Source organism: Colobus angolensis, unplaced genomic scaffold, assembly GCF_000951035.1.
Source record: "Colobus angolensis palliatus isolate OR3802 unplaced genomic scaffold, Cang.pa_1.0 Scaffold124, whole genome shotgun sequence".
Lineage (NCBI taxonomy): Eukaryota > Metazoa > Chordata > Mammalia > Primates > Cercopithecidae > Colobus > Colobus angolensis.
The window spans coordinates 3297404-3325287 of NW_012113586.1; the positions used below are offsets into that span (position 1 = coordinate 3297404).

Genomic DNA, 27884 nt, shown 5'->3' on the forward strand with positions numbered 1-27884 from the left:
ACATAGCACAGGAAAAAAAAAAAAAAATCCCCAAAGAATTATCTTCTCAAATCTTTTCCTACCATGGCCCTTTTAATACCCTTCATCTGAGTGAAGCAGCTAAGCATTATGGAAATAATTGTCACAGTGAGTGAGGTGGGTAAGAATTGTGGAAATGATTTTCAAATACCCCCTTTTTATTTAGTTTTTTCTTTTCTTTTTTTCATTTTATAATTTAGTTTGTATTTTTGGTTTTTTTTCTTTAAAGATTCCCTTTTTAAGCTCTGCATAGTGATGTGGCACCTCACTTTGGTAGGCAGCATCTATTGTATCTTGGAACCTCAGTTGAAACTTTAAATGTAACATCCTGTTACACAAAAATGAAAAGATATGGTCCCTGTTCCTGAGAAGCTTAGAGGAAACTAAAGGAGACACAAATGTGTGACCAGATGATTTCAACGCAATGTAACACATTTGTGTCAGAGGAGTGTATCCGGTATAATGAGGACACAGAGACAGTTTCTGATGTATATGGTCACCAGTTTCCCTGAAAAATTGTCTGGAGGGAAGCTATACACTAAAGAAGGAGTCGTCTGTGTAGCTCACAGACGCGCTGACAGGATCCTGTATGTCACTGGGGACTTCATGCTATTGCTTTGTCCCCTAGTTCCTCCAGTGCCTGAAGGAACAATAATGAAATTATAGGTTCTTGGTAATACTGTTAAATGGGTAGGAAAAAGCTCCTTTTTTTGTTTGTTTGTTTTTGAGACAAGGTCTTGCTCTGTCACCCAGGCTAGAGTGCACTGGCTCACTGCAACCTCTGCCTCCTGGGCTCAAGCAGTCCTCACACCTCAGCCTCCCAAGTAGCTGGGACTACAGGTGCACACCACCACACCTAACTAATTTTTGTATTTTTTGTAGAGGCATGGTTTCACCGTGCTGCCCAGGCTGGTCTTGAACTCCTGGGCTCAAGCGATCCACCTGCCTTGGCCTCCTAAAGTGCTGGGATTATAGGCATGAGCCACTGCTCCCAGCCAAAATGCTCTTTTTTTAAAGGTTTGAAAAGGGACCCAGAAATCTTAGCAGCCATATATGAAAATGGTAATCCCCTCTGAATCCGCCCTAAAGAATTCAAGAACAGGGTGAGTTCTGGAGCCTGAATAACACTGTTTAATTTGTTTTATGGAGACCAGGTATGTTGCCCAGGCTGGTCTCGAACTCCTGGTCTCAAGCATTCCTCCTGCCCCAGCCTCCCAACGTGCTGGGATTCCAGATGTGAGCAACCACTGACCTGGATAATGCAGATGTGTCTTCCTACAGTGCGCATGGCTTCACGGACATCAATGAATGTACAGAGAATATCTAGACTTGAAGTGGAGAGGGAAAATAAGGGTCCCCATCCAATATACCTACCCTCTCATTCCCTGCATTCTATCTCTTATCCAATTATTTCTTTTCCTTTGCAATAACTAGTTCATTTCACTTTCCAAGCCCCAGTCCCAACATAAAACATGACATTATAAAATCACAAAATACTCAAAAGGCCTAAGAATGAACTTGCTCCTCTAATACTGCTGAGGTAGGGAAGCAGGAAGCTGTAACCAGTTAAGGGCCTTGCCTGGTTTATGCTTCTGAGCCCCAGCATCTTGAAGACATTTCATTTGGCTGTCCTAGCAGGTACGATCCACTTTACACACTGAGAGAAAATGCCTCCTTGGGAGTCCAACCACACCGATAGCTGCATGCCTCAGATTTAACATGATTGTTCTAATTTCAGCTATATTACCTATTGTCTCTCCAACCATTGACATATTCCAGAAATTCAAATAGCTATGAAGCCAAACTATACCTTTCAGATCTCTCCTGCCTGGAAGTAACACTCATGACTATGGTTGAACTACATTTCCAGTTTCTGGAAAAGATGGCTCCTATAGCTAGGGACCACATTTCAGAACAGTGAAGCAGAATTTCATGCAAGGAATGTGTGAACCCAAAAGTATCTGAGACAGGTCTTAATTAAGAAAGTTTATTTTGCCAAAGTTAAGGATGTGCCCATGACACAGCCTCCAGAGGTCCTGATGATATGTGCCCAAGGTGGTTAGGGCACAGCTTGCTTTGGTACATTTTAGGAAGACATAAGACATCAATCAATACATGTAAGCTTTACATTGGTTCAACCTAGAAGGGTGGGACAACTTGAAGTGGGGGTTGGGGGCTTCAAGGTCAGAGGTAGATTTAAAATTTTTCTGACTCACAAATAGTTGAAAGAATTATTATCAATAGAAAGGAATTTCTAGGTTATGATAAGAGGTTGTGGAGACCAAGATTTTATCATGCAGATGAAGCCTCCAAGTAGCAGGCTTCAGAGAGAATAATACATTGTAAATGTTTATTATGGGATAAAGCCTGTGTTGATTGTAATGCTGGTGGGCTTTTCTTGAATTCCAAAAGAGAGGAGGGTATAACGGGGCATGTCTGTGCGTCCCATCACAGCCTGAACTAGTTTTGCAGGTTAACTTTGGAATGCCCTTGGCCAAGAGGAGGCGTCCATTCAGCTAGTTCAGGGGTCTCAGAATTTTATTTTTGGTTTACAAATGCCACTTTGGCACTGATCAGGACATCCCCAGCCTAGGTATATTTTGATTCTGATGGCAGCCCATGGAAACTTTTTTCTAGTGGAATGTGGTTCGTTTCCATGAGTAGTAGAAAAATTGCCTGGATGGAAAAGGACCAAGACCCTAGTCATTCCTGCCTCTTTTCCCATAGGGCCCTGGTTTCTGCTGCCATAATTTGGTCTTTCCTGGGTTTCTCAGGAAGAAACCTGAGACTTGCGTGACCACTGGGAACTGTTGTATTTGACTAAAATATGAAAAAAATGTTTCTGCCCTAGGTTTGGGTAAGATATGCCTAAAAGATGGGAGAAACTAAGAAACATTATAAATATAAAACTAACAGAGCTAGTTATTTATCCTAACCTCTCAAGTCTAAGTCAAGATCTGACTTCGCTGTGGCAGCATTAGAAGTACCAGCATTTGTTCCTTTTCTTGTCTCTGGGTTAGCAAGAAGCAAAGCTAATTAGTTTCTAGACCAAGGGAAAACTGGCTAGGCATTGCTTCCAGGCCTAGTAGGATTCTCCGTCCCTGACAGAATCTGCCTCTAAGTGTCTCTGGACAAAACCTTCTCCTAACTCTATCCTTCATCCCTCTGGCCTTGAAACACAACACACTTGGTATCCACAGTCACCCTGGCTCTTGCTGTGGTCCTTAACCTCTGAGTAGCAGGAAAGAGCCAACATCTTTAGTGCCTTTGCTCCATGCCAGGCACTATCCTCCCAACACTACATACACACATCATGAAGAAGGGCACCAAGTGAAGAAAGGAGCTCCCTCACTGGACTTTAAATATTCTTCCCTCAAGCTCAGAAAAATGCTGTAAGTATTAAAAAGATGGTAGTACTGCCCACTGACATCCCCACCAGCCAGCATAGAATTCAAAATATAAAGAATACTGAACTATAAAAATACACACAAGGTAAAAAAAATGTTTAAAGTCATTTCTTTCTAATTTTCCTGATTGTATATTTCTAGATAAGTTCATTGAATCTTAACTTTTCCCTCTGGTCCCTTCTTGTGGGTGTGTTGCTCAGGGATGGGAGAGACAGGTTGCCATGCCTGCCTGGCTAATGCTGGAAGGACAAGCTCAGTCAGCCTTGCAGATAGCCCAGTGCTGCCCAGACTTCAGGTGACAGTGGACTGGCCTAATAAATGCCTTCCATATCTTAAGGTTCTTGATAGCTTGGACTACCACAGCAAAGCTGGGACACTGGGAGTATGAGAAGGCAACAACCTCACTTGGTCTTGGTGCTAGGTAAAGAAAAAAATACATATATTCCCTGAAATTGTGTATATATAAGCCAGTCATCATGCAGATTTGAGGCCTGAATTCATAACACCTCCATTTCTCAAAACCCCTGAAACCAAGATTTCATTTTAAAGGGCTCCTTCTTGGCAGTGAGTCCCCAGCTTGAATGGCCCCTTAGCTCTGTCTCTGGTATTTGGCATGGCTCTGAAGACAGAAGCTTTTGGTCCCTGGAATGCATAGCCAGTGTGCCCAGAACTCTCTTACTGATCTGGACACTTGTGTTGGTTTCATTTTTAGCCTCTGCAAATCTCCCTCATTTTTCATGCTGGCAAAAAGGAAGTACTCAAAAATGTGTGTGTGGTTTTGTCTTGTTTTTTATTGTTGTTGTTTTCTTTTCTTTTTATTCAGCATTTTAAGTATTTTTATCAAGGATTTTTTAAAAGGCTATTATTATACACTATTCTGGAAATTTAACTCTTCATTCCCTACAAAGTCCTTTCTCTTTTAGAGAAACACTTCTATTTTGTAACTTATTTGTGGAGAGAAATGGCCAAGAGGACTCAAGATTAACAATTATTCAAGCACAGCTATTATGAATCTCTAGGTTCCCTTCTTAACCACAGCCAACCAGGTCTACCATGTACAACCCTCCAAAGCATTTTTTTACAATTTATAGCATCAGCAAGATTTCCCATACCACAGTATTTCAAAAGTCTGTTTAAAGAGAAAGATAAATGATAATTTCTCCCATAAATGGTTTCTCAAAAGTTAAGAATGTGTTAGTTTCTCTTAATAGCACAGCATGGATATTTATTTGTTCATTAATTCAACATATTTTAAAGACTATGTGCTAGACGCTCCGAGGGAAACAGTCTGTAAGGTGGGGCATTTGTTCAACAAGCATTTGGTAAGTTCCTCGCATGTTCCAAGAACTTGAAAAATAATAGGAACAAAGGCATGGAGGCAAAAAGCAACCTGGCGTAGTCAGGGACCCAGAGTGGTTTAGAATGGATGGAGTGTGGAGGTGATGGGAGATGGGAGAAAGTAGTCACAGGTTTATGTAAATTCTTCTCGAGCTTATATTTTTATTCACACTTTCAGGTTTAGTATGCTTTCTTCGCTTTCCATGCTTAAATCAATACTTTATATTTTAATCTTACTCTTTTTCTTTAAGAAATGGTATCAGAATGTATAAAAGGCTTAGAAAATAAAACAGACTTCTTGTGATTCATAAGAGCCCCATAGCCCATCTCCAGGTCAGTGTCAGGCCCTTGGCTTCAGTGGGTCAGAATGGTGACCGGAGGTGGGGTAGGTACAGGACACAGCACATAGCATCAGGCTGGGAGTCTCTACCGGGGGAATGCTGAAATCTATAGGAGAAAGCTAAGATTGGTGCCCAGGAAGTCAGGCTGGACCAGAGAGAAAAGACCAAGTAACAGAATCTGAAATCACAAGGCAGGCCCTGGGTTGAAGGCAGCTCCAGGGAGTAAGAAAACTACAGATTCCAGGCTGGAAGACCTGGGAAGCTTCCTTTGTGTCTGCTACAGATGGTCAGGACCACAGAAAGGTTCCACTTAAGGATGCCTCCACCCTAGGACAGGGAGCATCTCCCCTGCCTTGGGTTTCAGAATGCCCCTTGATGTAGGCAGGCAAGGGTCGTTATGGTACAGAGCGGCCCCAGGGGCTGCAGCCGGGGAATTGCTCAGGCAAGCCAGGCCCTCAAGGGGTGGGTCTGGCAGCCTGATTTTCACACCTAAATTCTCACAAGCTCTACATGGCTACACCTGCAGAACTGGGCCCCAGTATAAACTAAGAGAATGTGGGTCCCAGCAGGCGAGGATTTGCATTGGAACTCATGGTAGATCTTTTGGAAGACTGAATAATACATCCCCTACTTACTTCTAGGATACAGTGGTCTGCTTTTCACTGGGAAAACTATAATTCTGGCATTATAAAATTAAGACAGTGGATGACAGAAGCCTTGGAGTGTACAAATATGACCTTGTACCTAGGAGAACTCACAGACTGCCTGAGACGGGTGTATAGGCTTTCGTAGAGAAAAGCTCTGAGGGTAATAGATGTACTTGTTTCCAGCTTTATTAATGAATAAACAGTGAACTGATCCCAGGGCGAGGCTTTCTGAGAAGCAGCCAGCCCAAGTGCTTCTCTGAATCTCTTCAGTGACAGGCACAGATTTCCTGAAGGCAAGTAAAGGAATGAAATTCAAAACAGTCACGGTGGCTTTAGGGTGTTGCAAAGGTAATCTAGATTACAGCTCACTCTCCCTGTCAGGCCATCCATCTGCCTGAGGCCCAGATCAGGGTGACTGATAACCAGGGTGACTGATGACCAGGGTGACTGATGAGCATGCTGACTGATGACCACACTGACTGATGACTTCGCTGACTGATGGGGAGGACAGGCTAAATAGAAATGCAAGTCCCTCACAGGGAGCCTGCCCTGTCCTTCCCGTCAGCCCTTTCGGGGCCTAGTTCCCCCTCCCAGCTACCGTCTCAAACCCTAGTGCCACTCAAGCCCTTCCTCCTCTTCTCCTCACACGGGTTCAGCCTCCTGAGGTTCACCTGCCTTCCCACTCCCTTACATCCATTTAAAAAAGAGAAGGGAGGGCACATTCCAGGCTGACCCTCAGGAAGGAGCCTGAGGCAGGTCAGAGCTGAGCTGGGCTCTGGATGGGGCTGCTTCTGATTACCTGGGAAGAGGTGGAAGCGTGTTCTAAGCAGAGAGCAACGGGGCAGTGAACAGTCTGATGAGAACACAGGGCTTCCTAAAGGGAGAAGGGTTAGAAAAATAGCTTGGGGCATTTAAGGGTGGTCTTAAATTCTAGGATCAGTTTCAATTTTCTTTCTTCTTTTCCATGACCACCAGGCAAGAACAGTTTGAACTTTGATAAGCAATCAGGAGTTATTTAAATTTGGGAATAGTGAAAATTAAAAATAAGAATTTACTGTTTTTTTTTTTTTTTTTTTTTTGTAAAGACAGAGTCTCACTATGTTGCCCAGGCTGGTTTCCAACTCCTGGCCTCAAGCAGCTCTCCCGCCTCGGCCTCTCAAAGTGTTCGGACTACAGGCATGAACCATCATGCCTAGACAAGAATTAACGTTTATGGTTTTAAAATAACAGCTAATATTTATGTTTTGTAAGGAATAGTTTGTTTCTTTGGACCCTCACAGTAGCCCTGTGGAAAAAGTCGTGTTGAATCTGGAGGCAGGCACAGGATGAATTGCAGTGTTGCCCAGCTGTTCCCGTCTCCTGCTCCTGTGGAGTCCCCGTTAGGAAATGCTGGGTTCTCCGTGGAGTGGATAAAGGGAGGAAGAGCAGCAGCTTCTTTTTGTTTCGTCCATTCCAGAAATGATCAGGCTGTCCACAAGCGGTGCTCCTGCCCTTGTCTATGGCTGGGCTGGAGGAGGAGAGGTGAACAGAAGTGGAGAGAGGTGGGGAGAGCAAGGGGATGCCAAGATTATGATGGGGGGGAGTCGGTGAATGGGAGAGCAGCCAGGACAACAGCCAACCATGAAAAGAAGTGTTCATTAGCAGCCAGACCTCCCCCAGGTGCTGTGAGCACCCCTGCAATCTTTCTTAACCTCCACTTTGGAAGACACACAATTAGGCTGTTTTTGTTTACACCACAGAGACTGCTTATGGGATACCCGGCTTTTCTGACAGTACAGGCCCTTTGTGGGAGGGTCATGAAAGGTTTGGAGTGGGTTTGTTATTCAACACAATGGGATCAGTTATGCTGCTGAAGGAATCTTGTGGAAATGTTTTTTTTCTCTGCAGTGAGAATAAGGAGGAACAGGAAATACAGGTATGATTATGAAAAGGACTGGTAATCAACCTTGCATTGCCTTTTGTCTCGCTCTGCTTGTGCCAGTGACAAATAGTGTGCTCAAGGATGATGATGAAATGCTAATGTGTGCTTATGGCAATCAGGGTGATGTTATATATAGGACAGGCTTAAGAATAAAATAGAATGGCTTTGCTGCAAACTCAAATATGGTTTAAGGAAAGGTGTCTACTTGTTAACATTGTGAAATTTTCCACCTGATACTCATGCCCCTTTCAGTTTTCCTTCCAGAGTCTGAGATGAAAGACACCTCCTGTGGGGGAGAGAAATGTTTTTCAATCTATGTAAGGTTGTATGTACTGTCCTTCCATCAGTTACAACTGTACAAACACAAGCCTAGCCCCTGATTCAAATCCCAAGATTTACAAATCTTTTGGTTAATATAAAATACGGTATAATGATTAAGACCAATGATGATGGCATCTGAGACCTGAGTCTAATCCTGCTGTCTCTAATTTCCCAGGACTGAGTCCTCAGGGGAATTACTTAACATTAGGCCTCAGCTTCCTCATCTATACAACAAAGATAATAGTATCTATCTCCATAGGTCGTCGTAGGGATTACATTAGATAGATGAGGCAATGTACTCAAATAAATATTAGCAATCATTCTTATATTGTTAACAAAGGTTTTAGGAGGCATGTGCAGGCAAAGCCAAGGCTACAGCAAATCCCAGGGAATATCAAATTACAGAATCATGTAACTAATTATTTGAGAGGGCTTTTCAAAATTCTTTGAAGCTTTTTCTGGTACTAGAAACTTTTCCCACCCACTGTGTGTTTACCCAGGTCCTGCTTGCACGTGAAATTGCAGGCCAGTCTCAGCGAGCTCTGTTGGAAAGTTTCTCCGTATTTTTGAGTCTAAATCAAATCTCCTAGAATTTTCACTCAGTGCCTCTGTTTCTTCTTCTAGAGTGATGGAGAACAGGCCAAACACTACCTTTCTTTCTTTTTTTTTTTTTTTTTGCTTTTTTAAATTATTATTATACTTTAAGTTCTAGGGTACATGTGCACAACGTGCAGGTTTGTTACATAGGTATACATGTGCCATGTTGGTGTCCTGCACCCATTAACTCATCATTTACATTAGGTATATCTCCTAATGCTATCCCTCCCCCTCCCCCTACCCCCTACCACACCACAGGCCCCGGTGTGTGATGTTCCCCTTACTGCAAGTACCGCCTTTCAAATACTGAAATGACATCACTATATTTAGTCTTCTTTAAATTAAACCACCCTAGTTCCTTCAACTATTTTTCAAAAAACATGATTTCTAGTCATATCACCGCCCTGATTTCACTTCTTCTAAATCAATGGTTCTCAGCTGGGGTGACATGTCTGGAAACATTTTTGGTCGTCACAACAAGGGTAGTGGTGGTACTGGTATCTGGAAGGTACAGGCCAGGAATGCTGCTAAACATGCTACAGTACAGAGGATGACCCCCAATAACAGAATTATCTAGCACAAGCAGTTCGTAGTGCGGAGTTTGAGAAAACGTGGAGTTTGAGAAACCCTGTTCTAAGTATGCATGTTAATCAGTGTTCTTCTTAAAGTGTGAGCCAAAAATGTGCATGGAGGAGTGTCAGCTAACATTGCTATTGTACTGCCATTACATTGCTATTAAATTAGCCTGAGATTCCCCTGATTTTGTAACTAGCAGTGACTTAAAGCCTCTTTTCATGTGTGTCTGCTAACCCAGGGATGGAATACATGGGGCCCACATGCTCACTTAGAAAACATTCACAAGGCTGGGTGTGGTGGCTTACACCTGTAATCCTAATACTTTAGAGGCCAAGGTGGGAGGATTGCTTGAGGCCAGGAGTTTGAGACCAGCTTGGGCCTCATAGTGAGACCCTGTCTCTACATGAAATAAAGAAAATTAGCTGAGCATTGTGGCACATGTCTGCAGTCCCAGCTACTCAGGAGGCTAAAGCGAGAGGATTGCTTGAGCCCAGGAGTTCAAGGCTACATTGAGATATGATTGTGTAACTGCACTGCAGCCAGGGGAACAGCTGGCCCTGTCTCTAAAAAAAAAAAAAGAAAGAAAGAAAAGAAAACACTGAAGGCTGGGTGCCGTGGCTTATGCCTGCAATCCCAGCACTTTGAGAGGCCAAGGCGGGCGGATCACTTGAGGTCAGGACTTTGAGACCAGACTGGCCAACATGATGAAATCCCATCTCTACTAAAAATACAAAAAAATAGCCAGGTGTGGTGGCACATGCCTGTAATCCCAGCTACTCAGGAGGCTAAGGCGGGAGAATTGCTTGAACCCAGGAGGTGGCAGTTGCAGTGAGCCGAGATCATGACACTGCACTCCAGCCTGGGTCACAGAGAGAGACTCCATCTCGAAAAGAAAAGAAGGAAGGAAAGAAGGAAGTAAGTAAGGAGGGAAGGGAGGGAAAGGAAGAAAGGAAGGGAAGGAAGTAAAAAAAGGGAAGAGAGAGAGAGAGAGAGAAAGAAAGAAAACACACAGTCAGCTGTACCTGTAATCCCCACACTTTGGGAGACCAAGATGGGAGAATCACATGAGGCTAGGAGTTTGGGCAATATAGTGAGACCTTGTCTTTACAAATTTTTTTTTTTTTTTAATTAGCTGGGTAGTGTGCACCTGTGGTGGTGTACACTTGTAGTCCCAGCTACTTGCAGGGAGGTGTGGTGGAAGGATTGCTTGAGTGTGGGAGGTCAAGGCTGCAGTGACCCATCATCGAACCACTGCACTCCAGCATGGGCAGCATGCTGTCGCCCACCCCCCCCACCCATCCCGCCAAAAAAAAAAAAAAAAAGAAAGAAAGAAAGAAAGAAAAGAAAACACTTATTAGTGGTGGCACTCTTCCCTGTGAGCACAGAGGCAATCTTGCAGTCTTTTCAACACAATATTCCAAGCCACAACTGCCAGTCATTCAAATGATTGTTGGCACAGAAGATGAAATCTTTCTGCCGGCCATGTTACCCTAGTTTTACAGTGTTGGGACCCAGGTCATGATTTATTCTGGGGCCTGTGCTTTGGAGGAATCCACTAAACTGTGCTATGATTATTGGGGGTAGCTAGAAAGAAAAGAGGATGCCTCAACCTGATACTCAGCAGCCAAGTCTCTTGTACGCAATTCCCCAAAATTACTTTCCCAAATACAAAGCCTGGCCATTCACTGCCATGTTGATGGAGCAGGAGCTGCCCTGAAAGGAAGTCCTCTCTCTTCCACACACACCCCTCAAGTCTCCTGTAATGACTCCTCCTCATTGCCAAGTTCTCCTTAAGCCTGTAATCACCATTCCTGATGCTTCTGCTCTTGGTTTCCTGGACCAAAGCAGGCCTTGACTTAGCAGTATAAAGAGATACAGGGAGAAGAGTAGAGGCCAGGAAACATATTCTACACCTTGAATTCTTCAGCAAAACAAAAACTGGAGTGGACAACAATCTAAGCTTCTCAGAAACCTGAAACTTATGCTAATCAATATCTAGAAAATGTTTAGTTTTACCTTGAAGCCCAGTGCTTTACTCCACATAGCATTGAAAATAATTCCTTTTCCCCTTTATAGGAAATACTTTTTCCCCGTAAATAAATTTCCTTTCCTGCTTTTAATCTCCTTTTTGCTTTTTTGATTTTTTTGATATGAAGTCTTGCTCTGTTGCCCAGGCTGGAGTGCAATGGCATGATCTCAGCTCACTGCAGCCTCCGCCTTCTGGGTTCAAACAATTCTCCTGCCTCGGCCTCCCAAGTAGCTGGGACTGACTGTGCATGCACACCACCGGGCTCAGCTAATTTTTGCATTTTTAGTAGAGACGGGCTTTCACCATGTTGGCCATGCTGGTCTCAAATTCCTGACCTCAAGTGCTCCGCCCGCCTCGGCCTCCCAAAGTGCTGGGATTACAGGCATGAGCCACCACACCCAGACTTAATCTCCTCTTTGGATAGGCTGAAGTAAATGTCTTTAATTTCAGCATTCTTTATAAACCAACTCACTTCGTTGGTTTGTGAACAATGTAATATGTTTGCTGCAACTTGATTTACTCAAATATCCTGCTTGGTATATTCAAATAAATCACACATTTGCAAAACTAATCTAGTTTTCAGAGTTTTAAACATTTATCAATCACACAAGTGGAGCTGAACTATGATCTGTAAGGAATGTGGTAGCTCCCAGTTCTGTTAGTATTTGAGAAGGAAGCAGAAACTCGAGAACATAGAAGCCATTCATGTTTGAATAAAACAAAAAGCATTCTATGTTTTCCAGACTGAGGGCTCTATACACTGTGTAGCAGATCCAGAAAGCTCTTGTTTTTAGAAAAGGAACTTGAGTAGGTGACAGGAGCCTTCCAAACATGAGGCCTCCTGCCACTTTTTCTACAAGTATAGCCTGTAGTTAAGACCTCAAGTCTGTAAGTCATACTCCCTCAAATCGAAACCTGACATTCCCACCTTCCAGCTATGACAGCTTCATCTGTTACTTAAGCTAAGCCTCAGTTTCCCCGCGTGTAAAAAGGTAATGAGAGTAGTACTTATCTCATGGGGTTGCTGTGGGGTTGAATGAGATACCATATAGTGAAGAATTACCACACATGCCTGTTAAGCGTCAGCTATTGTTATGCCATTCCATGGACCTCTGATAAATGAATGATTGTCCTTAAGAGATAGGTGTCTCCGGCCAGGTGTGGTGGCTCACACCTGTAATCCCAGCACTTTGGGAGACTGAGGCTGGCGGATCACATGAGGTCAGGAGCTCAAGACCAGCCTGGCCAACATGGTGAAACCCCATCTCTACTAAAAATAAAAAATTAGCTGGGCATGGTGGCACGCGCCTGTAATCCCAGCTACTTGAGAACCTGAGGAGGAGAATAGCTTGAACCTGGGAGGCGGAGGTTGCAGTGAACTGAGATCATGCCACTGCACTCCAGCCTGGGCAAGAGAGTGAAACTCCACCTCGAAAAACAAAAAAAAGAGAGAGAGAGGGAGAGATAGTTGTCTCTATTCTGGTTTATTTTTTGGTGTGTGGTACAGTAATACAGCCTGTCTGCTGCAGTATATGTTTCTATAGCATCAATGAGCTCATGTATGATTTAAAAACAGGAATGATGGCAGGACAACATGGAAGTCGTGTTGGTTCACATGGCTTTTTTTTTTTGAAGCAAGGAGAGTTGAAATAGCAGAATAGAATGAGAACTTCAGTGGGAAAGGCTTAGCATGGCCTTCAGTTCTATTTTTATTTTATTAAAAAGAATTTTTTTGAATGAACATCTGCACACGGGGCTCCCTCTCCAGGGAAGTACATCCTACCCTTGCGTGTTCTAGGCTGCACATCTGCCGCGCCCACCTTCACAGCAACCACGCCGGCTCACAGCACCCAGCAGCCGGAGTATTTGTTTTATTATATCTGTGCAATTTTTATATTCATTTTTATATTTATATATTCCCCTGAAGTAGTTTCCGGCCCTACTGAGCTGCCTGCCTTGTCTGTCCAAGTTATCTCCCGAGGTACTAGTTATTGTTTCTGTTAGTAGAGTAATTACAAAGTCACATAGGTTTCGAGCGGTCTGCCTTTAACCCTATTTTTCCCCATAAGGCCTGTTACCTTTATTGTGTAATTTCACAGAATGTGAGGCTTTTCAGGAATGTGCATATCATGTTTTAACAAAGGCCCAGTTTCTTTCACATGCTGCAGAAGGCAGCAGCAGCTGAAGCAGGCGTGTGAGGGAACTGAACCAGGCCCTCCTCAGGAAGGGGGACAGAATTCCAGGCTGCAAAGCTGCTCCTTCACCTGGAAGGCTCTGGGTTCTGCAGCCTCTGAAAGCACCTTCCCAGCCCACAGCCCAGAGCACTAAAGTGCAATGCTTAGATCCTGACCCCCTGCACCCCCAGTGCAGCAGAAATAATACCTTTTCTGTGTGTTTCTGCCTTGGACAGAGAGTGTGTAGCAGCATGGATCAGCTCAATATATTTCTGAATAAAGCCTTTCTCTTCACTTTCTTTGAAATTTGTTCATGGAAATGCACTTTGAATATCTCTGTTTCCCCTGGGTTTAAATTCTTCCTACCTCCCTAGATCTCGGCTCACTGTAACCTCCGCCTCCTGGGCTCAAGCAATTCTCCTGTCCCAGCCTCCCAAGTAGCTGGGATTATAGGTGTGTACCACCATTCCCAGCTAAATTTTGTATTTTTAGTAGAGACAGGGTTTCACCATGTTGGTCAGGCTGGTCTTGAACTCCTGACCTCAGGTAATCCGCCCACCTCAGCTTCCCAAAGTGCTGGGAATACAGGTGTGAGTCACCGCACCTGGTCTGTTTGTTTCTTTACTAAAGCCCTGATCACATTCTGCCTCAGATTATTACAAAGGTTTGTGTGTATGTCACCTCAGTTTAACTATAAGCTTCTTGAGGGCAGGGACTTTGTTTACATCATCTCTCCGTTTCCTTCATATTGACTAGCACTATGTCTTTCACATAGTAAGTACTTAATAAATGTTTACTAAATGAGCAAGCCCTCCAAAAGCATTGATTTTTATTTGGGCCCTTTTGTAATGAGTGGGTACCAAAAGTACACTGTGAATCCCAATGCAGTGGTTAGAAGACATAGTTTTGCATTAAACATTTCCTGTAGCATAGCTATTGGAAATCATTGAGGGGAAAGCAAAGATCAGAAAGCAATGTAAGAACCCCTACAGTGAAATATTTTTTTCATCTTTCTAAAAAATTAATAAGCAACAGACAGGAATTAATTTGGCTGCTCTGATAGTTCCTGCTTCTCTTTCCAAGGCTCTGGAAGTTGAACTGTTTCCCAAGGGAATACTAGTTCAGAACAAACCTCAAGGTGATTCCTGCTCCGATAGGGAATTCGGTGACAGATGGCAGGGTTCTGTTTTCACAGTGAGGAAAACGTGGGCCTGGTGTGATGGAGGGGCTAGGAGCTTTGGCTGAAATACACAACTTCCATTGTCCCCCTCTTCTTGGCGAGTGCCCGCATATCTGTTCAGTGTCGCTGTTCAGGTCCCCTCCTGTAAAAGTCACAGCTTTTAATAATAAACTTACAGCAATAGCTTATATGTAAAATATATTTATAGTAAAAAGTGTGTATGAATAGCCCCTTCTGAATAATGCCACATTCATCGTCTAATTTGATCCTGAAATGACCTTTTTGTATTAGTTTGCTAGTGCTGTTGTAACAAAGTACCAAAATCCAGGTGGCTGAGAAATGGAAATGTGTTATCTCACAGCTCTGGAGGCTAGAGGCTGGAGGCCGGGATGGACATGTCTACAGGATTTGTTACTTGTGAGAGTGGTGAGAGAGAATCCGTTGCGTCTCTCTCCTAGCTTCTGGAGGTTTGCTGGCAACCTTTGGTGTTCCTTGAGTTGTAGATCTCTGCTTTCATTTTTACATGGTGTTGCATGCGTGTGTGTGTGTGTGAGTATGTGTGTTCATGTGCGTTCAAATTTCCCCTTCTTATAAGGACACCAGCCATATTGGATTAGGAATTCACCCCTACCCTACTCTAGTATGACCTTAACTAATTACATCTGCAGTTGTGTCCAGAATTTATTCCTTCTGGTGGGTTCTTGGTCTCGCTGACTTCAAGAATGAAGCCACTGACCTGGCAGTGTTACAGCTCTTAAAGGTGGTGTGTCTGGAATTGTTTGTTCCGGAGTTGTTTGTTCCTTCCAGTGGGTTCGTGGTCTCTCTGACTTCAGGAATGAAGCCATGGACCTTCATGGCAAGTGTTACGGCTCTTAAAGTTGGTGCAGACCCAAATAGGGAGAAGCAGCAAGATTTATTATGAAGCGCGAAAGAACAAACCTTCCACAGTGTGCAGGGGGACCTGAGCAGTTTGCCCCTACTAGCTGGGGTGGCCAGCTTTTATCCTATTATTTGGCCCCGCCCACACCCTGCTGATTGGTCCATTTTACAGAGGGCTGATTGGTGTGTTTACAATCCTTTAACTAGACACAGAGTGTTGATTGGTGCATTTTTACAGAGTGCTTCTTGGTGCATTTACAATCCTTTAGCTAGACAGAAAAGTTCTCCAAGTCCCCACTGGACCCAGAAAGTCCAGCTGGCTTCACCTCTCACAGTGACCCTATTAATAAATAAAGGCACACTCAGAGGTACTTGGGGTTAGGACTTCAAGGCGAATGTGGCCGGGGGTGGAGGGGAGGGGGGACCACGCGCAACCTTTACAATCGGTAAAGCAGGAATTACTTTATTTCCCATTTTACAAAAAAAGAAAATGAGCCTCAGAGAGATGAAGTAATTTATTGAAAGTGAATGAAAACCTTAGGTCACACACAAGTCGGCTGCCTGTCTCAGTAGTCAAAGACAGCTGGAGGATGGTGCCTCTCGCTATAACTTTATCTAGCTGTTCTCACTCTCTTGGACCAGTAAGAACTGAGGCTGCAGTGAGGTGTGGAAAAAGAGGAGCAGTGGCCAAATGTGGTCTCCCCTTGGAATCAGTTTAGCAGATGCCCTATTATTTAAAGCTTCACTTACTGCCCTGTGGCTGCACCTCATGAGGGCTAGGCCTGCAGGGTACTCTTGTTTCTGTCTGGTGGGCCCATTCCTGAGCCATAGGAGGCTGGGTACAATGAGCCTATTCAGGGCAGAAAGTGCAATGCCCCGTGCTTCATTTTCCTCTCTATAGCATCGTTCTTTGCCTCCCTGTGCCTTTCTTTTGTCCTGCCTATTGAGTAACATCAGCGTGGGTGTTGGGAGCGTGTGAATTGGCAGCCGTGTGAGAGGGCAGCTGAGGATGTCTGACCGACGATGTATGCGCCAGGACAGGCAGCAACGCGTGAGCTTCCCAGGAACCACTTTGACCTGTGCCTTCTGCTCTGCCTGAGTCACTCTCACGAGCTAAAGCAGGTGACCCCTCAAGGAGTGCATGTTCCCCTTGGCAAAGAAAACGGACACGCCCCATCCGTGATCTCCTACCCTTGGTACACTTGGAGGGAGTTGAGTACAGATTTAAGAGACAAATTCTAAATTCTAATCTCTGCTCTGCCACTTGCCAACTGTGTGACTTTAGGGAAGATGCTTTATCTCCCTGTGTCACTTCCCCATCTATAAAATGGAGACAATAAAATTTGCTCTCCTCCTAAGATTACTAAATGGATAATTGATATAAGTTATAAATGCTGCTTGGAACAACATGTCTGCCATATAGTTCTAGCACTTATTACATGTAAGCAATACTTCCTTATTTATTTATTTAGTTTCCCAGGTGTCATTTGTTAATCTGTTCATTAAAAATTGGTGAGGACCCACCAGTTAGAATGGTGATTATTAAAAAGTCAGGAAACAACAGATGCTGGCAAGGTTGTGGAGAAATAGGAATGCTTTTACACTGTTGGTGGGAGTGTAAATTAGTTCAACCGTCGTGAAAAATGGTGTGGCAATTCCTCAAGGATCTAGAACCAGAAGTACCATTTGACCCAGCAATCCCATTACTGGGTATATACCCAAGGGATTATAAATCATTCTACTGTAGAGATACATGCACATGTGTGTTTATTGCAGCACTATTTACAATAGCAAAGACTTGGAACCAACCCAAATGCCCATCAATGATAGCCTGGATAAAGAAAATGTGGCACATATACACCATGGAATACTATGCAGCCATAAAAACGAATGAGTTCATGTCCTTTGCAGGAACGTGGATGAAACTGGAAACCATCATTCTCAGCAAAGTAACACAGGAATAGAAAACCGAACACCACATGTTCTCACTCATAAATGGGAGTTGAACAGTGAGAACACATGGATACAGGGAGGGGAGCATCACACACTGAGGCCTGTCGGGGGTTGGGGGGCAGGGGGAGGGAGAGCATTAGGACAAATACCTAATGCTTGCAGGGCTTAAAACCTAGATGACAGGTTGATAGGTGCAGCAAACCACCATGACACATGTGTACGTATGTAACAAACCTGCACGTTCTACACATGTATCCCAGAACTTAAAAAATAATTGGTGAGGATCATATCAAAACACAGTGGTTGTGTTTAGATGATGGGATTACAGGTGATTTATTTGTCTCATTTTTGCTTCTTTATGTTTTCTAAACTTTCTATAGTAAATATGTTTTCGTTTTTGTTTTTTTAATAAGAGAAGACAGACTCCCACTGAGGACGTATGGAGTGCAGTAGATGAGGCATGAGTGGGTACAAAGTGAAGAAGATGTGGCCATTGTCCTTAATGGAGTTTAAAGTCTATGGAAGGAGACAAGACAGGAAGACAAATGACACAAGAGGGTGGACAGTGATGCTCAGGGCAGGCTGGGAACGGGACCAGTCCTTCTCAAGTGGCACCTGGCATTGAAGAGGTGTTTTCATCATTCTTGCCCCAATAGCCTTCATATATGGTCTTCCCTGATCTGGAAATAGGACAGTAAATGGCACAGTCAGAGGCAAGGGTCACTCTTTTCATTGATCACAGAGCCCCAGGGGGATGGGGATGGAATTGCTGAAATTCCTTTCTAACGTACCCATTTCTAGGAAGAAGCTTATGTGGAAGAAAAAGTTGAGATGCTTTATGTAACTCATCTTATCCACAACAGATTTGTACCCTGGTTGCAAAGCAGCACATCAAGAGGAACGGAGAAGTAATTTTCTGTTTCTCTCTCTCTTCCCGTAGCATAATTAGCATCATCTTTATTCTGGCTGGAGCAATTGCACTCATCATTGGCTTTGGTATTTCAGGTATGTGATTTCTTGCATTACTGCATTCTATTCAGCCCTCACCATTAAACTCCTAATCACTCAGTGTGGTAGCATGGAAAGAGCCCAGAGGTTGGACCCAGAAAACCTCAGAGTATAGCATTCATTCTTCTACTTCTTGTGCTCTCTCCACATTAGTCATTTAAGTCCTCAACGTCAGTGTCCTCATTTTTCATTATGTATGTATTTATTTTGACACAGGATCTGGCTCTCTTGCCCAGGCTGGAGTGCAGTGGCATGATCTCAGCTCACTGCAACCTCCACCTCCTGGGTTCAAGCCATCCTCTTACCTCAGCCTCCCAAGTAGCTAGGACTACAGGCATATGCACCATCATACCAGGCTAATATTTTTATTTTTAGTAGAGATGGGGTTTTGCCATATTGCTCAGGCTGGTCTCAAACTCCTGAGCTCATGTAATCCACCTGCCTCGGCCTCCCAAAGTGCTGGGATTGTAGGCCTGAGCCACCGTGCCCAGCCTAGTTTCCTCATTTTTGAGTGGGGAGATACTGTCAACATCTCCAGTTAGTTGAGATTGATTAATCAAACGACATGTTTATCAGTAGTCTATCTATCAGTCAGTGCTGAAGATGTCATTCTGGGATCCCAGGTAAAGTGCTGCCTCTGAGCCATTCTGTCAGTGGTTGGCCTGGGTAGATGATTTCTTTGCAATGAAGCTTCAGCTGAAGTGTTAAAGAATGTCAAATCTTTATACACAGAGGTCTTGGGTAAAGAGAAAACTGGTCATGACTACTGTACCATGTAGAAAACAGATACCACTGTAGCACAGATGGCTAGTTTCTTTTTTTTTTTTTTTTCCTTGAGACGGAGTCTCGCTCTTTCGTCCAGGCTGGAGTGCAGTGGCGCCATCTCGGCTCACTGCAAGCTCCACCTCCCGGGCTCATGCCATTCTCCTGCCTCAGCCTCCCGAATTGCTGGGACTACAGGCGTCCGCCACCATGTCCGGCTAATTTTTTGTATTGTTAGTAGAGATGGGATTTCACCGTGTTCGCCAGGATGGTCTCGATCTCCTGACCTCGCGATCTGCCCATCTCGGCCTCCCAAAGTGCTGGGATTACAGGCGTGAGCCACCGCACCCGGCCTCAGATGGCTAGCTTCTGAAGGTAGCTAGCCAATGTCAGTTGCGGAAGAGTCTTCACTTTCCTCTTCTGCATAGGCCACTCCTCTGAAGCATCTTTTATGGATGCTGCTTTAATTTTGACATTGGGTGAGTTAAGGCCGGCAACTGTCTTCTCTGAGTCGAATTGTCTGCTCTTTTTTTCATAAACCACCTGACTCAGTCCAACACATTCATTTTAACTCAGTCTGTGACCAAAGCTCCGTAACTTTAGTTTCTATATTCCAGAGACCTTTCTGCCACGCTCCTCCAGTGTAGACATGCTGCCACTCAATACTGTCACAAAGTCGAAGCTAAGAAAACTTGCTAGAGTTGTGTTTGCTAGAAAAGACATTCATCCCTTCCCCACTTTCTTCGTCATCAATCATATATATTTTAGGCCAGATGTGGTGGTTCATGCCTATGATGCCAGGACTGTGGGAGGCTGAGGTGGGAGTACCGCTTAAGGCCAGGAGTTCAAGACCAGCCTGGGCAACAAAAAGAGACCCTGTCTCTACATTAAAAATAAAAAAAATAAATAACATGTATATTTTATCTTTCATTCATTTTTTTCTATTGGGGTATTTGTCTTTCTCTTTCTGATTTGTAGGTAATTCCTTGTATATCATGGATGCAAACTAGTTATAGGCATCGCCAAATCTCTTAAACTCTGCACTTTGCTTTTTTACTCTCTTAATGATGTTTTTCAATGAGCAGAAGTTCTTAATTTTAATTTTTGTTGATCCTTTTCTTTATATTTGGAGCTTTTTGTAACCTGTTTAAGAAATCTTTGCCTATTCCAAGGTCATGAAGATGTTCTTCTAGATTATCTTGTAGAAGCCTTATTGTTTTGTCTTTCACATTTATATCTGCAAACCATCTCGAGTTAATTTTGTATGTAGTACAAGAGAGGGGTCAAGTTTCATTTTTTTCCTTATGGTATCCAGTAAACCCAGCACCGTTTATTGGATACACTGTCCTTCCCCCACTTCCCTCCAGTACCATCAGGGTCGTAAATCACGTATCCAAATGTGTGGGGATCTGTTTCTGAATTCACTAGCCTGTTTCATTCTAATATTGATTTCCTATGTTAATTTATTTCTTTTCCTGTTCATAATCTTGGTTGTTTTTTCTCTCTCTCTCTTTCTTTCTCTCTATTCTTCTCTCTCTCTTGTTTTCTTTCTTCTGTTCTCTCTTTTTTCTCTCTCATATACTGAAATAGATTTATAACGTGTTGTTATCTTTATAGCAGTTTTGAAAGAACCAGCTTTTTGCTTATTTATGTTTTCTCTGATTTGTATTCCTATTTTACTAATTTTGGCTTTTATCTTTATTAATATTCCTCTTCCTGCTTTATTTGGCCATCTTTCAATTCTTTTTCTAATGTCTTAAAGCAGCTCACAAGGAGTGTGAGTGCTTAAAAAAACAGCTCACAAGGAGTATGTACAAAAGGCCAATAAATAGCTTTTAGTAGATACTGCCATTCCGTTTTTCAAAGTGATGAGCCAATCTACTCTTCACCAACAATGCATGAGAGATCGAGCTCTCCATGCCCTCACCAATACTGGGCGTTGTGGAATTTTGTGGTTTTAATGTCTGTTTCCTGGTGACAGAGACTGAGCACATTTTCATATGCAAAACATAATGTGGAACTACAGAAGAGCACAAAAGAGTAAGTTCTGTATGATTCCATGCATATGAAGTTGAAAAACAGACAAATGATCTCTGTTGGCAAAAGGTAGAGTAATAATAAAGGTTCTTACCTTTGGGGACAAGTAAGCGGGTAGCAGTGAGGAGGGGAATGAGGGCACTGCTGGGAGGGCAGTAAGGTTCTATTCCTTGGTGTGATGATGGTTACCTGGAATAAAGTTATAATCATTCTTCAAGCTGTACAGTTATGATATGTGGGTTGTTATGTTTGTATACTTCAATACAGACATACAAAAACTTTTGCAAATGTATGTATATAAATATAATATGTATATAATGTATATCCATACTATACATATATAACACATAATACTGTTATATAATTTTACTTATTATATAATATGTATATAATGTATATAATGTCATGAATGTATATATACACTTTATGTTTATATACATATATATATATTTTTTTTTTTTTTTTGAGACAGAGTCTTGCTCTGTCGCCCAGGCTGGAGTGCAGTGGCCAGATCTCAGCTCACTGCAAGCTCCGCCTCCCGGGTTCATGCCATTCTCCTGCCTCAGCCTCCCAAGTAGCTGGGATTACAGGCATGCACCACCACACCTGGCTGATTTTTTTTTTTTTTTTTTTTTTTTGAGACAGAGTCTTGCTCTGTCACTCAGGCTGGAGTGCAGTGACATAATCTTGCCTCACTGCAGCCTCTGCCTCCCAGCTTCAGGTGATTCTCCTGCCTCAGCCTCCCAAGTAGCTGGGATTACAGGCACGCACCACCACACCTGGCTAATTTTTTGTATTTTTAGTAGAGACAGGATTTTGCCATCTTAGCCAGGCTGGTCTCAGACTCCTGACCTCAAGTGATCCGCCTGCCTTGACCTCCCAAAGTGCTGGGATTGCAGGTGTGAGCCATTGCTCTCGGATTTACATATATGTTCTTTATAAGGAAATAAAATATTGACTGATAAACCAAATATTTTAGAATAAGTTTTAAAGATATTAATACTAAAGTGCATTTTGGTACCTTCCTCACTAAGGCTTAACTCTTAATTATAATTTACCCTGATTAATAATTATAATTATTCCTGATCTTATACATCACCTTCAATTAAAACCCTAGTATTTGTCACTCTAAATCTTAATGACAAAACTTTCTTGGATCTAAGGCTCACTGGCTTGGCATCAGAACTCTTAGAGAGTTTATCTTTTGGTTGTTAGTGGTGTTGACTACCCTAGCAAGAATTTTCACAATGTCATAACTTCCCTGTGTTAGTCAACAGGTTTGCTATTCATATCTTTTCCTGTTGCATAGCGACAGCCACCTTGAGAACTGAACTCAGTTCCTTGAATGCACAGGGTGCTCCTTAAGTGCTTTTTGAATGGACAGTTGGATGGATGCATGGAGGTGTGAATAGATAGAAGTAATAGTCTACTCAATCCAGTAAGGTACCATTAAAAATTTGAAACTCTAATACTGCCAATAAAAAGGTGTTCTGCCTCCTTCCCATTTCACTGGATGACAGCTGGTTATTTGGATAAAATGGGCAGTTTATTAGTTTAATACTGTTTAGTTGCATTTTTTCAATTGCCTCTATTAAAAGGACTATAACCTTTATCAGAGATCATCATATGAGCACACTTTAAATGAATTCAATAAAATGTTAGCTGGTTTAATATATAAGACGTTGAAATTAAGCAAAAAGCATTAAGCAGACAATGATGTGTATTAGGCGATTCTTGCACTGCTATAAAGAAATTCCTGAGACTGGGTAATTTATGAAGAAAAGAAGTTTAATTGACTCACGATTCTGCAGGCTTTACAGGAGGCATGGTGCTGGCATCTGCCTGGCTTCTGGTGAAGCCACAGGGAGTTTTCAATCATGATGGACAGCGAGGGGAAACAGGCATGTCATATGTCGAAAGCAGGAGTAAGAGGGAGAGAGAGAGTGGTGAGGAGGTGCCGCATACTTTTAAATGACCAGGTCTCATGTGAACTCAGAGCCCGCGAGCTCACTTATCACCAAGGGGATAGCCCAAGCCATTTATGAGGGATCTGCCCCCGTGACCCACACACCTCCCACCAGGCCCCACCTCCAATATTGGGGATTACATTTCAACATGAGATTTGGGTGAAGACAAATATCTAAACTTTATCATGATGATAATATCTTTTGAATCCTTTCTTCATGCACTCCACTGTACTAAATAACTTTGCAAACATGATTTGTCTTACTACACACAACAAATAGGAGGTAGATGTTATTACTATGTTCAGATGGGAAATTTCTAGAAGGACACACACAGTCAGCAAGTGAGCATGGCTGTATTTCCAGCCTTGGGAATTTGCTTCCCTAACCTACACTCCTACCCATCACCCCATACCAAGGACAACGTCCACACAGAGTTGTGGTGGAGAAGGGTGTTTTGTGGTTTGCCTTGCAGGCATGATTCCTGAGACTACAGCTTTTGAAAATGTAAAACTTTTCCCCAATACAGAAGGAAATTCTATTTCTTTGTAACTCTCCTGATGCTGTATAGGCCACCTTTGCATAGCCATCCTGCTCCTTACAAATTCTAAATAAAGACCCCATAAAACATAAAATGCCTTTGGGGTGGGCCATTTGAAAGAGAGGTTGAGGGGTTCCAATCAGCCCCTGGTTAAAGGACAGCTCTTGTGGGTAAGCCTTCAAGAAGGAAGGAGACGTGATGGAAAGGCCCCTACCCATACCCAGCCCAGTCCCTGTGCTATCACACACTCTCTGAGTGACTTTGAACAGCTCTGTATAATGGAGGAATCTCAGAATCAGAGCCATTCCAATCTCAGGGCTCACAGTAACTGTATACCCTTTGGGATACAACTTAAACGTTTCCTCACTGGTGAAATAGGCATGGTCATTGTGAGAATTAAAGGAGAGTTCTTATCGAGTGCCTGACACCTGTGTGTGATAAACAACTGCCATTGTTATTTATATTGATGCCATCAATGCTTTTGGTAAAAATTTGCTATTATTAACGCATTCCTATAGCACCTCCTAGGAACTGCACAATTTCCTGGTCACACCAGGAAAAGCCTCCTTTGAAGCCACAGGATGCTGCCTCCTAATAATTGTTACGAGCAAAACCTGGAACTGTAACATGTGTCCCGCATCGCCCCCACAACCCCCACCCCCCTGCCAGAACTGGGAAGCAGCTGACAGACCAAAGAATGACTTAGACAAGTCCAGTCTGGTGAGTAATTGAGTTTATTAGGACTTACATACAGGGCACTCCTGGGCAACACAAGACAGCCCTAGAGATCTGTGCCATCTCCCATGTCTAAGCTGCATTTAAGCTGGTTTTCTGGCTCTTTGCCTGCGGTGTGTTTGCAATGAGACTGTTTTTCTTGGCGTGTTCTCAGATACTGTCTGGGATGTTTAGGTTCTCAGGGACATCTGCTCCTCAGCTGGGCACCAAGGCCTTGGCTCACCGCCCAGCTGTTGAGGTTCCAGCAGCAGACACAATCCCTTAAGTAACCTGGTGAAGGACCCATCACACTACAGTAATGCTCCAGCTTCAGACGCTGGATAAACCAACTAGGTGTGTGCTGATGACACCAAAATCCCCAATATTGGGGATTACGTTTCAACATGAGATTTGGGTGAAGACAAATATCTAAACTTTATCATGATGATAATATCTTTTGAATCCTTTCTTCATGCACTCCACTGTACTAAATAACTTTGCATACATGATTTGTCTTACTACACACAACAAATAGGAGGTAGATGTTATTACTATGTTCAGATGGGAAATTTCTAGAAGGACACACACAGTCAGCAAGTGAGCATGGCTGTATTTCCAGCCTTGGGAATTTGCTTCCCTAACCTACACTCCTACCCATCACCCCATACCAAGGCCAATGTCCACACAGAGTTGTGGTGGAGAAGGGTGTTTTGTGGTTTGCCTTGCAGGCATGATTCCTGAGACTACAGCTTTTGAAAATGTAAAACTTTTCCCCAATACAGAAAGAAATTCTATTCTTTCTGAAAGAAATACTGCACAGTTTATTTAGAAAATATTTGATCTATCCCCCCCCCAAAAAAGAAACTTCTGTCATCTGAGAAAATAAACAGCTATGGGCTTTTCTTACACTTATTTTGTGGTTTTTAATTGTTTGGATTTTTAAGTGAAGTAGGGATATCTTCTTATTGGGTTGGCACTCTACATGTCTCAATCTGGCCCTGGGTATCAGCAAAATATGGTAGAAAGGGCATAGGCTCAGGGCCAGACCAGGCTGTGTTTGACCCTGACTCCACTAACAGCTAGATCCAAGGAATTCGGCAAGCCATTTAACCTCACGGAGTCTCTATCCTTATCCATAAATGGGTATAATGGTCATTCTTACTCTCTCATGGCTTAAAATGAGTCACTGTAAGCAAACACTTAGTGAAATGTTGCTTTCCTTACCTCCTGGGGCTCTGATCTGCAATCTTTCCAAATGATTCTAGGTAATAATGGTTATCAATATCAATACTGATTTAAGGTTTAGCATGTGTACTGTATTAAGCACTTTACCTGCATCGTATCATTAAGTCCTTTCAAGAACTCTCTAAGGGAGTATCCCCATTTTACAGATTTTAAAAAATTATGAAATAAAGCATTGGAAAACTTGACCAACGTTACATATCCAATAAGTGGCAGAGCTGGGACTTAAACCCAGACAGCCTTGTACCTGTGCCATGTTCTCAGTCACTATGTTCTGCTGCTTTCCTACATTGTTCTGTATCTGGCCTGGCCCAGTGTCCTTTTAAATTTCTTCTCACAGAAGGAACTGTTCTCCCAACCCCACCGTCTTCTTTGGCAAGAATGGCATTCACAGGTGTGATCCCAAGGTTAGTCTTTGCATTTCCACCTCGTAAGCCATGTGCTGTGGTGCCCATCTGGACAGCTGAGTTTTAGCAGATGCTGATGACCATCTGCTGAAGACATCTAGCATGCTCTCTATGCTACCGGAAGGTACAGAACTTGTCTTTCTGAGTCATTTCAAAGGACAGCTCATTTTCCAGGTTTTATCCAGTGCTGTAGGCTGCTCCAGCATCACAGTTTCTGCAAAGAATCCTTGCCTTGTATTACCTGTACCCCCACTTCAAGATATTCCTGCTCCTACAACGGAGCGCTGATTGAATAGTACTCCCTCCCCCCGTGTGAACACAGAGCTGCTCAGGTTTCGTCTTGCCCCCGCTTTAACAGCCCCACTTTCCTCATGCAGACAGGAGCTGTGATAGTAATTAGCCCTCACAAGCTGGATAATTAATTTTCAGTAAGTGGCTCAGTCTTCCAATTTTAAAGGGGTTTGATGAAATCTTAGAGGCTAATGAAATGCTTAAAATCTGTGCCCATTTAATGAATTCTCTATCAATAGGTACCTGCCTCTAACCCATCTCCATGGAGCTCTTTTGTCCTTTGATTCAACAAATCACACAAGAATCTTTGGTGGAGTGAGTCTCTGTCTCCAAAAAACAAAAATAAAAAAGAATCTCTGGTGGTCAATAGGCCTGGAGAGTCATACGAGGCCAGACGGCATAATCCTCCTTGAGCCTATGTTTGTTTGCAAGTCTGAATAGTTTCTTTTCTTGTGAGAAGTAATACTTACATGTGGTTGCTTGCAAATTAAATTTTATCACTTTTAACAATCATTTATTCACTTAACAAACAAGTATTTTATTGACTGCTTTCTGGGTAACCTGATGAAGGACCCATCACACTACAGTAATGCTCCAGCTTCAGACACTGGATAAACCAACTAGGTGTGTGCTGATGACACCAAAATGGAAATATTGCACAGTTTATTTAGAAAATATTTGATCTATCCCCCTCAAAAAAAAAGCAATGGCTAGGTCCCTGTGGTTCTTTTTAAGTTCTCACTGGCTCTTATTTCTCTTCTTTATTTGACATTAGGGTGGAGGGGATTTAATCAACATTACACTCATTCCATCTGCCATATCATTAATGCAACCTTAAATGACTAGAACCTGTAGCAGGTCCCTGGGGCACTCTACAGCTGCCTGCTTTTAATCATTAACTTCTCTGGGAGCTAGGTGGTTGGTTTCCCTACCTGTGAGCTCAAGGCCAACATATTAAAATTAATTCAGTAATACAATTACCGAACTAAGATATGTCATTACCATTTCATTCTCTCCATAAACCATGCTAATCACGTATTTTTTCCGAGAAGTAATTTTTCAATTCAACTTTAATGGCACTTTATCAACAACCATCAAATTTACCCTTGCTCTAACATAGTTGTATTTGATTCATGATTTTATTGTGAACCTCTCTGTATTTTTATTGCCTTCCTTTTAACTGGCTCACATTTCCCCAAAACTTAGATGTCGTAATCCCGCCAAACGTCCCTTACTCCTACAATAATTTTAGCTTATCTCAAACAATGCTTTGATTTCTACTGGTTTCCATTTATTTATTCATTTATTCATAAACTCAACAAACATTATTTTTCTCTGCAGAAACATAGCTGTAGGCACTATAGGACTTACAGATAGGATTAAGACAGTCTCTGCTCTTGAAACACTCACAAACTAGTTCCAGAGATAGACTAGAGACCAGGTAGAGGGAGATAGCTGCTATAATAAAGGCCAAAAAAAAAAAAAAAGTTACAAGAAAGTAAAGAGAGAATCTACTAATTTTTCCTTTGGTTAATTA

At 42.8% G+C, this 27884-nt stretch overlaps 1 protein-coding gene across 5 annotated transcripts in view; it reads left to right on the top strand.

Moving 5' to 3' along the window:
• The window catches only part of VTCN1 (V-set domain containing T cell activation inhibitor 1), a 71561-nt gene that overhangs the window by 24362 nt on the left and 19315 nt on the right, over positions 1–27884 (top strand). For 4 of the 5 annotated variants that reach the window (XM_011933071.1, XM_011933068.1, XM_011933072.1 and 1 more), the window contains exon 2: positions 18322–18386. Coding sequence is in view for 3 of the 5 variants with exons in the window: in XM_011933068.1 (XP_011788458.1) it covers positions 18322–18386 (65 nt within the window). In the remaining 2 variants the exon portion in view is untranslated. Of the gene's footprint in view, positions 1–15217; positions 15292–18321; positions 18387–27884 lie in introns of those variants that run through there. The other variant, XM_011933069.1, reaches the window with a different exon arrangement.